The sequence below is a fragment of the Tupaia chinensis genome, unplaced genomic scaffold (assembly GCF_000334495.1).
Source record: "Tupaia chinensis unplaced genomic scaffold, TupChi_1.0 Scaffold000361_2, whole genome shotgun sequence".
Lineage (NCBI taxonomy): Eukaryota > Metazoa > Chordata > Mammalia > Scandentia > Tupaiidae > Tupaia > Tupaia belangeri.
In genome coordinates, this window is record NW_006159858.1 from 2,735,282 (window position 1) to 2,748,145 (window position 12,864).

A 12,864-nucleotide genomic window follows, 5' to 3' on the forward strand; every position below is an offset into this window, starting at 1 on the left:
GGACCTGGTGGCTTACTTTCTCACTTTCTCTCTCTGTGTCTCTCTGTCTCTGTCTCTCTCTGGCCAAAATTAGAATAAATAAATAAATGAATGAATGTCTAAATAAAATTAATAATAAATAATTCTTTTTAAAATATATAATAATAATATTTTTAAAACAGCATGTATTTTGTAGAATGCATTTAAAATCTTCAAATGCACCAATCTACATATGAAAGCGAACACACTAGCTTAAATGTTTGTCACTAAAGGAAGATAGCCAGATTTTATAATCAGTTCTGAAAAGAATGGAAGTGTTTTTCATTTGGAGAAGGAGCTTAAAGTAAATGAGGTGAATAATATTTTTCTTCTGCTTCTACCAGGTGGCCAGTCGAGAACTGAACATCCCCCAGTCGTACATACACCTGTCTGAAACGAGCACGGTCACCGTGCCCAATGCTGTCTTCACGGCGGGGTCAATGGGGACAGACATCAATGGAAAGGCTGTGCAGGTGACTTTTCTTTCATTTCTCAGTGGCTCAGTGACACTGGGGGAAAGGATCTTGTCCCACCCCTTCTTTCATGGAAGATGAATCTAAGACCAAAAGTGATCAAATTCTAGTTTTCTCACCTAACGACTGGCGGAGCCCAGGCTCCCAGTCAAGTTTTCTGAGGTGCCTGGCTGGGCTCCTTTGGCTATTCCAGGCTGTTTGTCAGATTAATGTCTGTTGTATGTGAAAACCTGTATCTTTGACAACCTCATTTTGTCTTACATAAGAAAACCCCTCCCTTCTCTCATCCCAACACACCAGAGCAATATAGGGTAATCCCGTCATTGGCAGGGTGTCCTGTTTCCACAAAGGGCTTGGCCCAGTCAATTAACCTCTCCAAAAATCTTTTTTCTAGTTTAAAAAATTGGGAATAAAAATACCGCTGACAGGAAGCCAGCAGGCAGCATGATGATTAAAATGCTAGACTCCCACATGGCTGACTGCAGTTTGAGTCCCACACCTGGAGGCTTGCCTTCTCACTTTTTCTCTCCTTCTGTATGTCTCTCTCTGGTGAGCACCTATAGATAATTTTTGGGGCCCGCAGTTGGTGTAATGGCTATGTCGCTGGACTCCCATGTAGTTAGACTGCGGTGCAAGTTCCAGACCCAGTGACTTAAATTCATGCCAGGCATGTGTGTGTGCGTGTGTGCCCAAGATCTCGAGAGAATGGAGAAGAAGGGATTGCGGCATGGCCATCCCCCTCTGGGGGCTGATTTCTCACTTTCTGTCTCTCTGTCTCTGTCTGTCTTTCTGGCAAGTACACACGCCCTCTAGCAAAAACCTCTCCAAAAAAAAAAAAATAGATAATTTTTTTTTTCTTCTTTTGGAGAGGTTTTCACTATAGGGCGCATGTGCTCGCCAGACAGACAGAGAGAGACATAGAGACAGAAAGCGAGAAATCACCCCCAAGGGGGGATGGTCACGCCACAATCCCTTCTCTTCCATTCTCCTCTCGGGACCTTGGGCACGCACACTCATGCGCCCCACTTGAGTTTTAAGCCACCAAATCCAGGACTCGAACTGCGGTCAACTACATGGGAGTCCAGCGACATAGCCATTATGCTAACTGCTGGTTCTCAAAAATAGATAATTCTTTAAAAAAACAATAACACTCACCTTATAGCCTCATTGGGTGAATTACAGAGTTCATGCAATAAAGACACTACCACTATCTCCCTCCCCACTCACACACCTCTAGAAAACTACTGACTTGCTGTTAGTCACCCACAGAGACCATCTCCACAGAACGGCAAATACTTAGATGAAACGTAAAACTTTCAGCCTATCAAATGTGTTCATTTATTATGTAAAACTTGGCTTCCCAAAGCATGTCCCCTGGGATGGTCGTCCCATTAGATGCTCTGTGGAAATAAAAGAATTCTACAGTCAACCAGTCTGGAAAATGTAGCATGCTGCATCCTACTTATAGAGGCTTATAATACATATTAACATCTTAAAGCCTCTGGCAAATCCTGCAGTAAAGAAATTATTTAATTTTGTTTTACTCTATTTTCCCAAATTTATTTAACCATGAAAACATTTTAATATAGCCTCTCTTAACATGCTGTTGAACCAGTGCCCAAGAAAACAGTCTGAGGAAATGCTAATTTTGGTAAAATGTGTAGATGACTAAATCCATTTTTCACCTTTCATCCAGCTGCTAATTGCCTTGCAAGTGCGGCTGACAGAGACACCCAGTACACAACTAGGCATGGTCTCAGGCCTTGGAAAAGCGGGGACACACACACACAAAGGAAATAACAATACTATTGGAAAAAATGTTCGTATTTTTATGATGAACCATGATGGAAAGTTCTCATAATAAATTTGTGTGACTTCACTTCACACTGATTTCATTGACTCCAGCTGATCTGCTGTGCCAGATCCTGTCCTAAGTACCAGGGGTGTGGCAATAAGTTAAACAGGACAAAGTCCGAAGAGCCTTACCTCACAGAGTTTACAGTAGGTAGACAAGAATAAACACATCGAACTGTGACTTTCCGAGGGACATGACAGGAAACAGCTTCATTCTTTCCCCTACCGTGGTTCAAGTTCCTCCTGCGGGCTTCTTCTTTCTTCCCCCAAAATAAAATCCACCTATAATTTACTAAGTAGCCTAAGATAATCAATAGTCCTTTGATAACATTGATTCACAGAAACTATTTTATTTCAGTAATTAAGTCTAAACATCCCAAATGTACTTCTACTAAGCTACTGCCCAGCTCAGGACTGCAGGTAGAAATGGGATTTCAGGAGTGGGGGGGCGGGGAGTAGCTTCTCTCCATTTCCAACCTTGTGCTTTCTCCTGCTCTATGGAAGAGGTGAGAAGCAGAACACAGCTTACTTGGCTGGCATCAGTGTGATCTAGCTGTGTTATCTCTGACTCCTTCTCTTATGGATGTCATTGTGAGCTTCTGAGAGTTCCTTCTGGGCAACTCTGATTGGGCACTGCCTCTCCCATGGCCACTTGCAACCTGTCCTAGTCCCACCCTGAGCCCTAGGATATCTGCAATCTCTACTGAGACATCACACCTGTTGTAGGAAGCCCTCATAGAAAGGATGCTTTTCAAATCTAGAAATTATATTTGAGTCTGCAGGTAGCTGAAGAGTGGGAGAAATTGGGAGTTAGTGCTTTATAGGTATTTTTTCCTTTGAAGAAATCCCAAACATTACTCAGACTAAAGAAGCCCCACTTGACTATCTCTATTAGGGCTTGGTGGTTAAAGCAGCTGGATTTACATAGCCAACCACACAGTTTAAGTCCTGGGCCCAGTGACTTGAGAAACATACTACACAGTTTAAGTCCTGGGCCCAGAGAAACATACTGGGTATATGTGAATGTATGCCCAAGATCCTGAAAGGAGGGAGAGATGGAAGATACGGGATTGTAGTGTGATCATTCCCCATGGGAGGTGGGAGGAGAGGTTGTGCTTTCTCCTGTCTCTCTGGTGAGCACGCATATACCCTTTAGCAAAAATATATAAATAAATAAGAAGAAGAAAGTAAAGAAAAATGAAAAGAAAACAAACCCTCTTAGTCCAGAGGACTAAGAAGCAAGGCCACAAAATTAGCAGTCTATATTTGAATAGATTTAAATAGTTACCATTTTGGTATTCCCTGTGCCTTCTCTTTCTGATGTCATTTCAAATGTCTGTTTTCAGAATGCCTGCCAAATTCTCATGGCCCGTCTTCAGCCCATCATCAGGAAAAACCCTAAAGGAAAATGGGAGGACTGGGTGAGTGTTACCATCCCTGCCAGGAAAAGCAACTATGTCCAGAGGGCAACAGTCTCAAACACACAGGCTCATGGGTGCGCCCACCCAAGAAACAAGCATTTCCTAGCATTTTGGTATTTCCACTTTTTCATAAGGGTGAAAGAGATGTCCATGCTCATTGAAACCTAACTTTATTTTAGTGGCCGATTTCTCACAGAGCAGGATAATGAGTACTAACATTCAATACACCTAAAGTAGTGGGTTCCCACTCTGTCACTACCAGTCTGTGGGACTCGCTTTTCCCACCTTAGTCCATTCCGGCTGCTATAACAAGACCCAGAGGTTGGATGACTAGAAACCAACAGACACCAACAGACATTTATTTCTCATAGCTTTAGAGGCTGGAAATTCAGCAAATTTGGTGTTGGCAAGAGCTCATTCCTAGTTCATAGGTGCTGACTTCTCCCTGTGTGCTCACCAGGGCAGAAGGTGCCAAGGAACCTCTCTGGGTCTCTTCTATAAGATCACAAATTCATTCAAGAAGACTGTCCTCATGACCTCATCACTTCCCAAAGACCCCACCTCCTAAAGCCATCATGTTGGGGGTAGGATTTTAACATATGCATTTCAAGAGGACACAAACTTCAGACCATAGCACCCCCTCAGGGATTTGGTTTTCTCACCAGCACAGTGGAGATAATAATATTTCTAAGATCAAAGGATTACTCTATTTTAATAGTTACTTTTATTCCCCACCTTTGCCCAGTTTGCTCCAGCAGGAAAGCTGACAAATTCAATGCTGGAAAAGTTAAATCTTCTTGTGAACATATATACATAAAAGACTTTTACACAGACCTGTTGTATACACTTTTATACACACCTTTATACTTAGGTACATAAACGCATAAATATAACCTAGCCATCTCCCTAATTTAAAAGACCAGAAAGGGAGGTGCGTAGATGGCGTAGTGGTTACATCACTGGACTCCACATGGCTGACTGCGGTTCAAGTCCCAGACCCGGTGACTTGAAACTCAGGCCAAGCACATGTGTGTGTTTGCCTAAGGTTCCAAGAGGAGAATGGCAAATGCACGTTCCCTAAGGCAAAAACCTCTACTAAAAAATAAAAATAAGCCAAGAAGTGTGAAAAGCAGTACACTTTATACTGTTCAACCCTAAAAACCAGGGTCCGAGAGCACAGCTAGCAGCTACCTCTCAGCACCTCTCTTAAATAGTATGATCTGCAGCTTATACCCAGCAAAAGTCTCACTTGGGATAAATGTGGGCACAGAGCTTGGTGCAAACAAGAGGAGGCAAGCCCAGGAAACAAGGCACTTTTCATTCTTTTTCTCACACTTCTACTGTATTTCTTTGTAACTGATCATCTCTTTCAGGTTGCAAAAGCCTTCGAAGAATCCATCAGTCTATCCACTACTGGATATTTCAAGTAAAAAATGTTTTTACTTTGGCCGAAGTTACACCTAGCAAGGGTGATGTGCACTCCTCAGTCTGAACAGATGCCCACATAGTTCCAGAGCTCTGTAGTGCCCAGTGTTGACCCTTTAGTCATTGGACCATGGGATCATGGGATCATGGGCTGGGGAAGGAGACCTGGGAGAGGACCAGAGCCTCCTGGTATAGCAGCTGTTTACCAGCCAGGAGGCCACCGTCACTCTTCACGCACTCTGACCCATCCAGTAACTGCGCATCGAAGGGTGGGGTCGGACACCAGTTGATGTCCTTCCATGTCTGCAGTGGTCCTCTGGAAACTCTAATACCATGATCCCCTCTCAGAAGAAGGTGGGGGACCTCTAGCCACAGGGCGAGGAGCTGCCCACAGACCCAGTGGGGTATCCCTTCTGTTCTGTTGATCTCCAGACCCAGCTCAGCAGGTGTTGGATCACTAGTGGGGAAAATACCTTTTCTTTTCATTCTTGATTTCTCTTCTCAGAGGCTACCAGACGTACATGGACTGGGAGAAGGAGGAAGGTAATCCTTATCCGTATTTTGTTTATGGAGCAGCCTGTTCTGAGGTCGAAGTCGACTGTCTAACTGGGGCTCATAAGGTAGAGTGGCATTTGTATTCAATGTTGTCATAGTATAAACACGAGTACCAACATGTTTTCTATGCTGTAAAGAGTAACCAACTTGATCTTCCCAGTAGAAGAACCACAGATAGATATATACATTTAGGAAAAAATCTATTTTGAATGAATAATATTGTTTATTATTCATTTTCTCGTGGCGCAGCTCCTTAGGACCGACATCTTCATGGATGCTGCTTTCAGCATAAACCCAGCCCTGGATATTGGACAGGTGCGTGATTCCAGAACCACACCCACGGGGGCTTTTAGTTAATCCTATGTAACAGCTACTCATTCAGAATATTATTCTGCAGCATCCTCCACACTTTGTTCATTCCTAGTGCAAGTATTCTGCAACATGTATTACATATTACACAAACACACATATACATACACAAAGACATAGGTAAAATACTCAAAGAAAATTCAAGAAAACATTAACAATGGCTGTCTTGAGGCCAGCAGGTGGCATAGTGGTTAAGGCACTGGACTACCATGTGGCCCACTGTGGTCTGAGTCTTGGACTCACACTGAGTGCATATGCATCCATGCCAGAGAGGAAAATGGGAGAGAAAGGATTGTGGTGTGGCCATCCCCCCCAGGGAGTGTGGCAATTCTCACATTCTGTCTCTCTTGTCTCTCTTTTTCTCTCCAGTGAGCACATGTGCCTTATAGAAAATAATAATAATAATAAAATAAAATAAATCAAATGGTTGTCTTAGCATGGCAGGAACATATGTGATTTATTCTGTTTTATAATTCTCTGTGCCTTTTCATTTTTCTTTCCTTTCGTTTAGTTGTTAGAGAGCATATGCACTCACCAGAGAAACAGAGAGACAGAGATGGAGAGGGAGAAAGCACCTGCTAACAGGGCATGCTCATGCCGTAATCCCTTCTCCTTCATTTCTTCATCCTTTCAGGATTTGGGGCATGTGCCCAGCATGTTTTTCAAGCCACTGTGGTAGAACATGTGGTATCCGTCTCCTTTAAACAATAGGCTATGGGGCCAGCCCTCTAATTTTTCTGTAAGGAATGTTAATATGCTAATTCATAAAACATTATATAGGTACATAATAATAAAGTTAAAATACTAGTCATTGTATTTAAACAGACTGCACCATTTAGAGTAATTTAAGAGAAAAAAATTATTTTTTTCTTTTTTCTAAAGAATAATTTAATTTAATTTATTATTATCACTTTTTAATTTGACCAGAGAGAGAGAGAGAAGAAAAGTGAAAAAGCAAACTGCCAGCTCCAGGACTCAAACTATGGTTAACGATGTGGGAATCCAGCACCTTAACCACCATGCCACCTACTGGCCCAAAGAAAAAAAAATTCTGAAACACAATGTTCTCCATCTTGTTGCATTTAATTCTGATTTTTATCTCACAAATAAATAAAATTAACTGTAGTTAACTTGGTTTACCTAGCTAGCTTGACTGATGGGCTTCTTAAAGAATAATTTTGCATTTCTCAAAGTGAGGTACTCAGACTACAGCAGAACCACCTGTAGTACTTATTAGAATCATGGCCTCCTAGGACCAGCAGGTGGCATAATGGTTACATCACTGAACTTTCACATAATTGATCACAGCTTGAGTCCCGAACCTTAAGACTCACACTGGGCAAGTGTGTGGGGGTGTGCCGAAAATCCTGAGGGAAGAATGGAGGAGAAGGGCCACCCTCCCTGGAGAGTGATTTCTTGCTTTCTGTCTCTCTGGCAAGCACATGCACATAGGCTTAAAAAAAAAAAAAAAAAAAAAAAAAAAAAAAAAAAAAAAAAAAAAACAGATTCTTGAGGTGAGCCCAGATTTGCTCCATCGTAATGTGACTAAGCTGATATTCAGAATTTATACCCAAAATTGATCTTAAGTTTATGAAGTATGAGAACTACACCCAGACCCAGATCCTGCCTTTCCTGCCCTTTCCTTTCCCCTTCCTCTCAGCTAATTCTACTTCTTTATTGCTTAAGCAGAGGCAGAAAGGGAGTTGTTATGATGAGGAAAACATCATTTTGGTCCCACCAAAAAAGTCAAGAAATCAGAAGTATGTTAGATGGAATCTCTTAGGCTTTGATATTTTCTTTAGTGACAAGCATTATTCCTGAATCTAGTCATTAAATTTACTTATTATCTTATTTCTAAATTTCATATTTAAATAAAATGCAAACCATAACTGAAATTTTTATAACCTCCCTACTGACACCTCCTTTACTTTTTTAAAGGTTTTTGCCATAAGATGCATGCATTCACCAAAGAAATAGAGACAGTGAAAGGGAAAGTGAGGAGTTCCCTCCTGCCCCAAGAGGGATGCCCACACCACAATTCCTTCTCCTCCATTCTCCTTTTGGAATTTTGGGTATGCACACACACACACACACACACACACACACACACACACACAGTGTGATTTTCAAGTTGCTGGGCCTGGACTCAAAATGTGGTCAGTCATGACAGTCCAGTGCCTTAACCACCACATCCCCTGCTGACCTCTAGAAGCTTCCTTTAAAAGGGACCTTTTTCTTAGAGCATAATGGTTTATAAACAGAACTCAACATGGTTTTTCATAAATATAGTCATTTCTTCCAACCTACCCTGTTTATGCCATTGATCCACTCTCTCCATAGTAATTTTAAGAGGAAATAAAGAAATCCAAATACAATAAACTACAGTATCCTGGATCCATTTATTCTAGTTCATGTTCCTTTAATGTTAGCTTCTTTTTCATTTCCTTCAACAGACATTTACAGAGAATAGAATTTACCAGGCACCAGGCTGAGACCAGAATAAAAAAATAAAAAAAAAAAAAAAGCCAGGCATCAGATGCTTATAAACTAGCAAAAGTGAGAGTGAGATGGGATCAAGAGAACAAGAATGAAAGAGTGGAGAACTAAATACCCTCCAAGCACTGCCACAACGAGGAGTGTGGTCGCATTACAGTAAAGCTGGAAGAAACAGCTCCTAGATCCACCTGTGGGAGGATCCAAAAGGCTCCAGAGAGGCAGTTATTCTTTAGCTGGAACATGGAGATGAGTAAGAGTTTGCCAAGTAGACAAGGTTGGAAGGGATGAAGCAAGTCAGGAGAAACTGCATTTACAGAGACTTGCAAGAAAGAAAGAACCTGATGGGTTTGGAGAATTACTAGAAACTTAACAAATGTCAGGCACCTGGAATGTGGAGTACCTGAGGATGAGCCAGGCAATGTGGCCCTCACCAGTTTGTACAGCACCTTTTGCAAAGCCCAATGAGATGGTTTCAAGAATAGCATGCTATGATTCAGAACTCCATTTTCATTCACACTGTAATACTTATTCAACCAATATCAAATGCTTATAACCTGTGAATTTTCTATCTATAGATTGAGGGAGCATTTATCCAAGGCATGGGATTATATACCATAGAAGAATTGAAATACTCCCCAGAGGGTGTACTTTATTCTCGGAGTCCAGATGACTACAAAATCCCCACTGTCACTGAGATACCAGAAGAGTTCTATGTCACTCTGGTGCGTTCCAGAAATCCCATTGCCATCTATTCCTCCAAGGTAAGAACTTAAGATTCTTTACTAGTTGACTAGATTTGCCATAACAAAATACAGCAGTTCTGGAAGCTGGAAGTCCAACAACAAAGTACTGGCAAGCTGGTTTCTTCCAAGGCCTCTCTCCTTAGATTGTAGATGTCATCTTCTTCTTGTCTCTTCACATGGTGTTTCCTCTGTGTGTCTGAATTTCCCCTTCCTAGTGTCTTCACATGGTATTTCCTCTGTGTGTCTGAATTTCCCCTTCCTATAAGGACACCAGGCTTATTGGCTTACCAACCATTCTAATCACCCCACTTCAATTTAACTCCCTCTTTAAAGACTTTGTTTCCAAATGCAGTCCATTTAAAGTGACTAGAGTCAGGAATTCAACCATATTAGCTTCTTCTTTCAAGAAATCAAAAATAAACCCCCGAATCTGTTCACTCCTTTGAATTGAAAATCCCAAAAGAAGGAGAAAAGAACAGCAAGCTTGTGGCTGAGTGGCTCTCACTGACTCCAAAAGCTTACTAGGGTCTCCACTCTTGAGAGGGATCATGGAACAAATTTAAGCCAAGAAAGAAGGTCTCAGGAGGGGCTGATCATCTTGACTCCTCAGGCTATGTCACCATGAGGTAAACTAAGGTTGTGGGCAGATTTCACCAGCCCAGAACTCTCTTTTAACCCCTTCCTCACCTCAGAATGGGTGTTCAGCCAGGTTTCTTGGTGACTTCCTGCTTTGAGGTCTTACTAGCCACTGATCTCTGAAGTGTTGGTTCCATGTCCCAAGAGCACATGAACTTTAACTGGCCCACAAACACCTACAAGCAAGGGTTCTCAAATACAAGTGTGCAAAAAACACTTTCCTCTTTAAGCTCTATCCTGAGCCCACATCTGGCTAGGCAGGTGGCAATTTTTTTTTTTAACTTTATTTCATTTATTTATTTATTTATTTTAATTTGACCAGAGAGGAACAGAGTGATAGAGAGAGAGAGAAAGTGAGAAAGCAAGCTGCCAGGTCCAGGATTTGAACCATGGTTGGCTATGTGGGAGACCAGCGCCCTTAACCACCATGCCACCTGCTGGGGCCGGCAGATGGCAATTTCAACCTCAGATTTTCAGGGGATTCTTTCTCTTTCCTAGATGTAGGTCAAGTTTGGGGAGAAAGCCAGATTTCCTGCCTGAACAGCCTCTATCTTCACTTTTGCACCAGAACTTGGCCAGGAGCATTTCTAAAGGCTGGCCCAGCACAGGGCATGATCTGCCACTCAGGTTTCAGCTACTTCCCTGCCAATTTTGCTCCAAATAGGGCTCAAATCTGCGTTCTTTCTGGCTGAGGAACCCTTCCCCTTCCAGCCTCCCTTCTTATTCAGTCTTTGCCTCAGAGTAACCCAGGCTCTCGACAGTGAAAGCCTTTATCAGCTTCAGGCCTTAGTCCCATCCCCCCACCAAGGCCCTGGACACAGACCACAGACCAGACTACCTTGAAGGAAGAAGGAAATGTCAGTAGAAAATAAAACAGCAGTGAAGTACTCAACATGCAATGGCACCACCCTGTTAACTCAGAGCCATCCAGCACATGCCAAAGAATGGAAAAGAACACATGAAAGAAGCAACCACCTCACTGTCTTCCAAGTTCAACTGCAGACTGTGGTTATTTTGTTTGGGTTTTGAATTAAACACAAGGGGTCTGGAGCTGGAGTTGGAGTGTCTAAAGAGCACTGAAGGCGTTGGTTTTCAGTGGTTTACCCCACTGCAGGATCAAGAGTTTTTAGCTGCCCTAGTATCCTGAGGTTCTGGGCATTTTCATGTGCTTCTCTCAGGAAGATCCCCACACAAATTGCTGTGGGAGAATTCGACTGTGGCAATTCAGAAACTCTATTCTGGAGTGATAAAGGTAGAACAGGTGAGCACATGAAGGGGAGAGAGATGTTAGCCCAAAGGAACCATGCATTTCTTCTATTTTTTTTTTTTTAACTAAAGCAGTTGACCATTTTATTTTCACATTTCACAATACAAATGAAAACTACACTTAGAACCATGCGTTTCTGATGGCCTTTTGTGCTTTTCTCAGGGACTAGGAGAGGCCGGAATGTTCTTGGGGACCTCCGTGTTTTTTGCCATATATGATGCAGTGTCTGCTGCCCGCAGAGAGAGGGGACTGACGAAGACCTTCACCTTCAATAGTCCAGCAACTCCTGAATTGATTCGGATGACTTGTGTGGATCAGTTTACTGACATGGTAAGGGAGGTCCCTGTTGTAATCAGCCCATACAGGGACTTTGGGGTTCTATATGTGAATGTGTTAACCATGACAAAATTGTAGGACAGGTTCATTTTCAATGAAAATTCTCATTTTGCCTCCATTTGCCACTTTCTATATGCTTCAAAGAAACTGGAAAGTAAGTGAACCTTTCAAATGATGGTTTAATAGTCAGACACAAAATAAAAGTATACTCAGTTAAACCAGTGTTAAAAGCAAATGGACATGGAAGTTTGCTTCTTTAAGCCTTTTATCAAAATGCAGCTGATGTGGCATTTTGATCACTTCAATAACCAAATTATATCAACTAGATAATCTGATGTGGTCAATTATGCAGAAAGTATTTGTAAAGAGAAATTAATAAAAAAACAATTTAAGTGAAAATACCAAGTCACTGGGCACACCTGGATATGCCTTGTCACACACTAAGAGAATACAATTCCATTTTCCAGTTGCTAAAAATATATCTGAGACTACCACCAGAGAGTATTCCTCTATTGAACTGCTTACTGAAGCCCTAAATGAGTCTTGGATTTAAAACTAGATTGCACTGTATGCCTTGGAAATTACAGGGCTTCTGAGTAAGATGCATCTTATCCCAAACTTAAGAAATGTATAAGGAAAAGGAAATTTATGACTCAAGTATTCAAATATAAAAATTATATAATTTTGATAAGCATAAAATAGACATCGATGTGTTCTTTTTTAAAATAATTATTTGTTTATTTTAATTTGACAGAAAGGGACAGAGAGAGAGAGAGAGAGAAAGCAAGCTACCGGGTTTGGGACTTGAACCACGGTCAGCCGTGTGGGAGTCCAGCACCCTTAACCACCACACCACCTGCTGGCCCCTGATGTGTTCTTTTTTATAAAGCATAATTTGTCTTTTGAATTACAACATTTTTCATGTCTTAACATTTTATTAACAACTATCTTCTTTCTTTGATTATTTTTTAGATTCCCAGAGATGACCCTTCGACATTTACACCTTGGTCCATCCATGTGTCTTAATCCTGTGTTTTCTAAAAAACAACAACAACAACAAAAATGAAAGGCTGTGTGATTGACCCTAAAAGTCTCACACCAGAGCAAAACATAGGTTGGCTCCTAATTGTCAAAAAATATTTAGCATTTTATAATTATTCTCTATGGCTTAGGTAACTATACAATTATGTTTTAGTATGCAGATTTTCAGCAAAAAGTACAAATAAGCTTAGAATCAAAAATTCTAATTTTAGTTTGCATAATCCTAAAAA

General features: G+C 41.4%; 1 protein-coding gene across 1 annotated transcript in view; it reads left to right on the forward strand.

Annotated features, from left to right (window-relative positions):
* LOC102490052 (aldehyde oxidase 4) overlaps positions 1-12,619 on the forward strand; it is an 82,980-nt gene extending 70,361 nt beyond the window's left edge. Inside the window, exons 28-35 of the mRNA XM_006153083.1 lie at positions 363-491; positions 3,692-3,766; positions 5,140-5,192; positions 5,697-5,811; positions 5,996-6,061; positions 9,187-9,372; positions 11,420-11,587; positions 12,566-12,619. Of these exons, the coding sequence (XP_006153145.1) occupies positions 363-491; positions 3,692-3,766; positions 5,140-5,192; positions 5,697-5,811; positions 5,996-6,061; positions 9,187-9,372; positions 11,420-11,587; positions 12,566-12,619 (846 nt within the window). The remainder of the gene's footprint in view (positions 1-362; positions 492-3,691; positions 3,767-5,139; positions 5,193-5,696; positions 5,812-5,995; positions 6,062-9,186; positions 9,373-11,419; positions 11,588-12,565) is intronic.
* Positions 12,620-12,864: the final 245 nt, after the last annotated feature.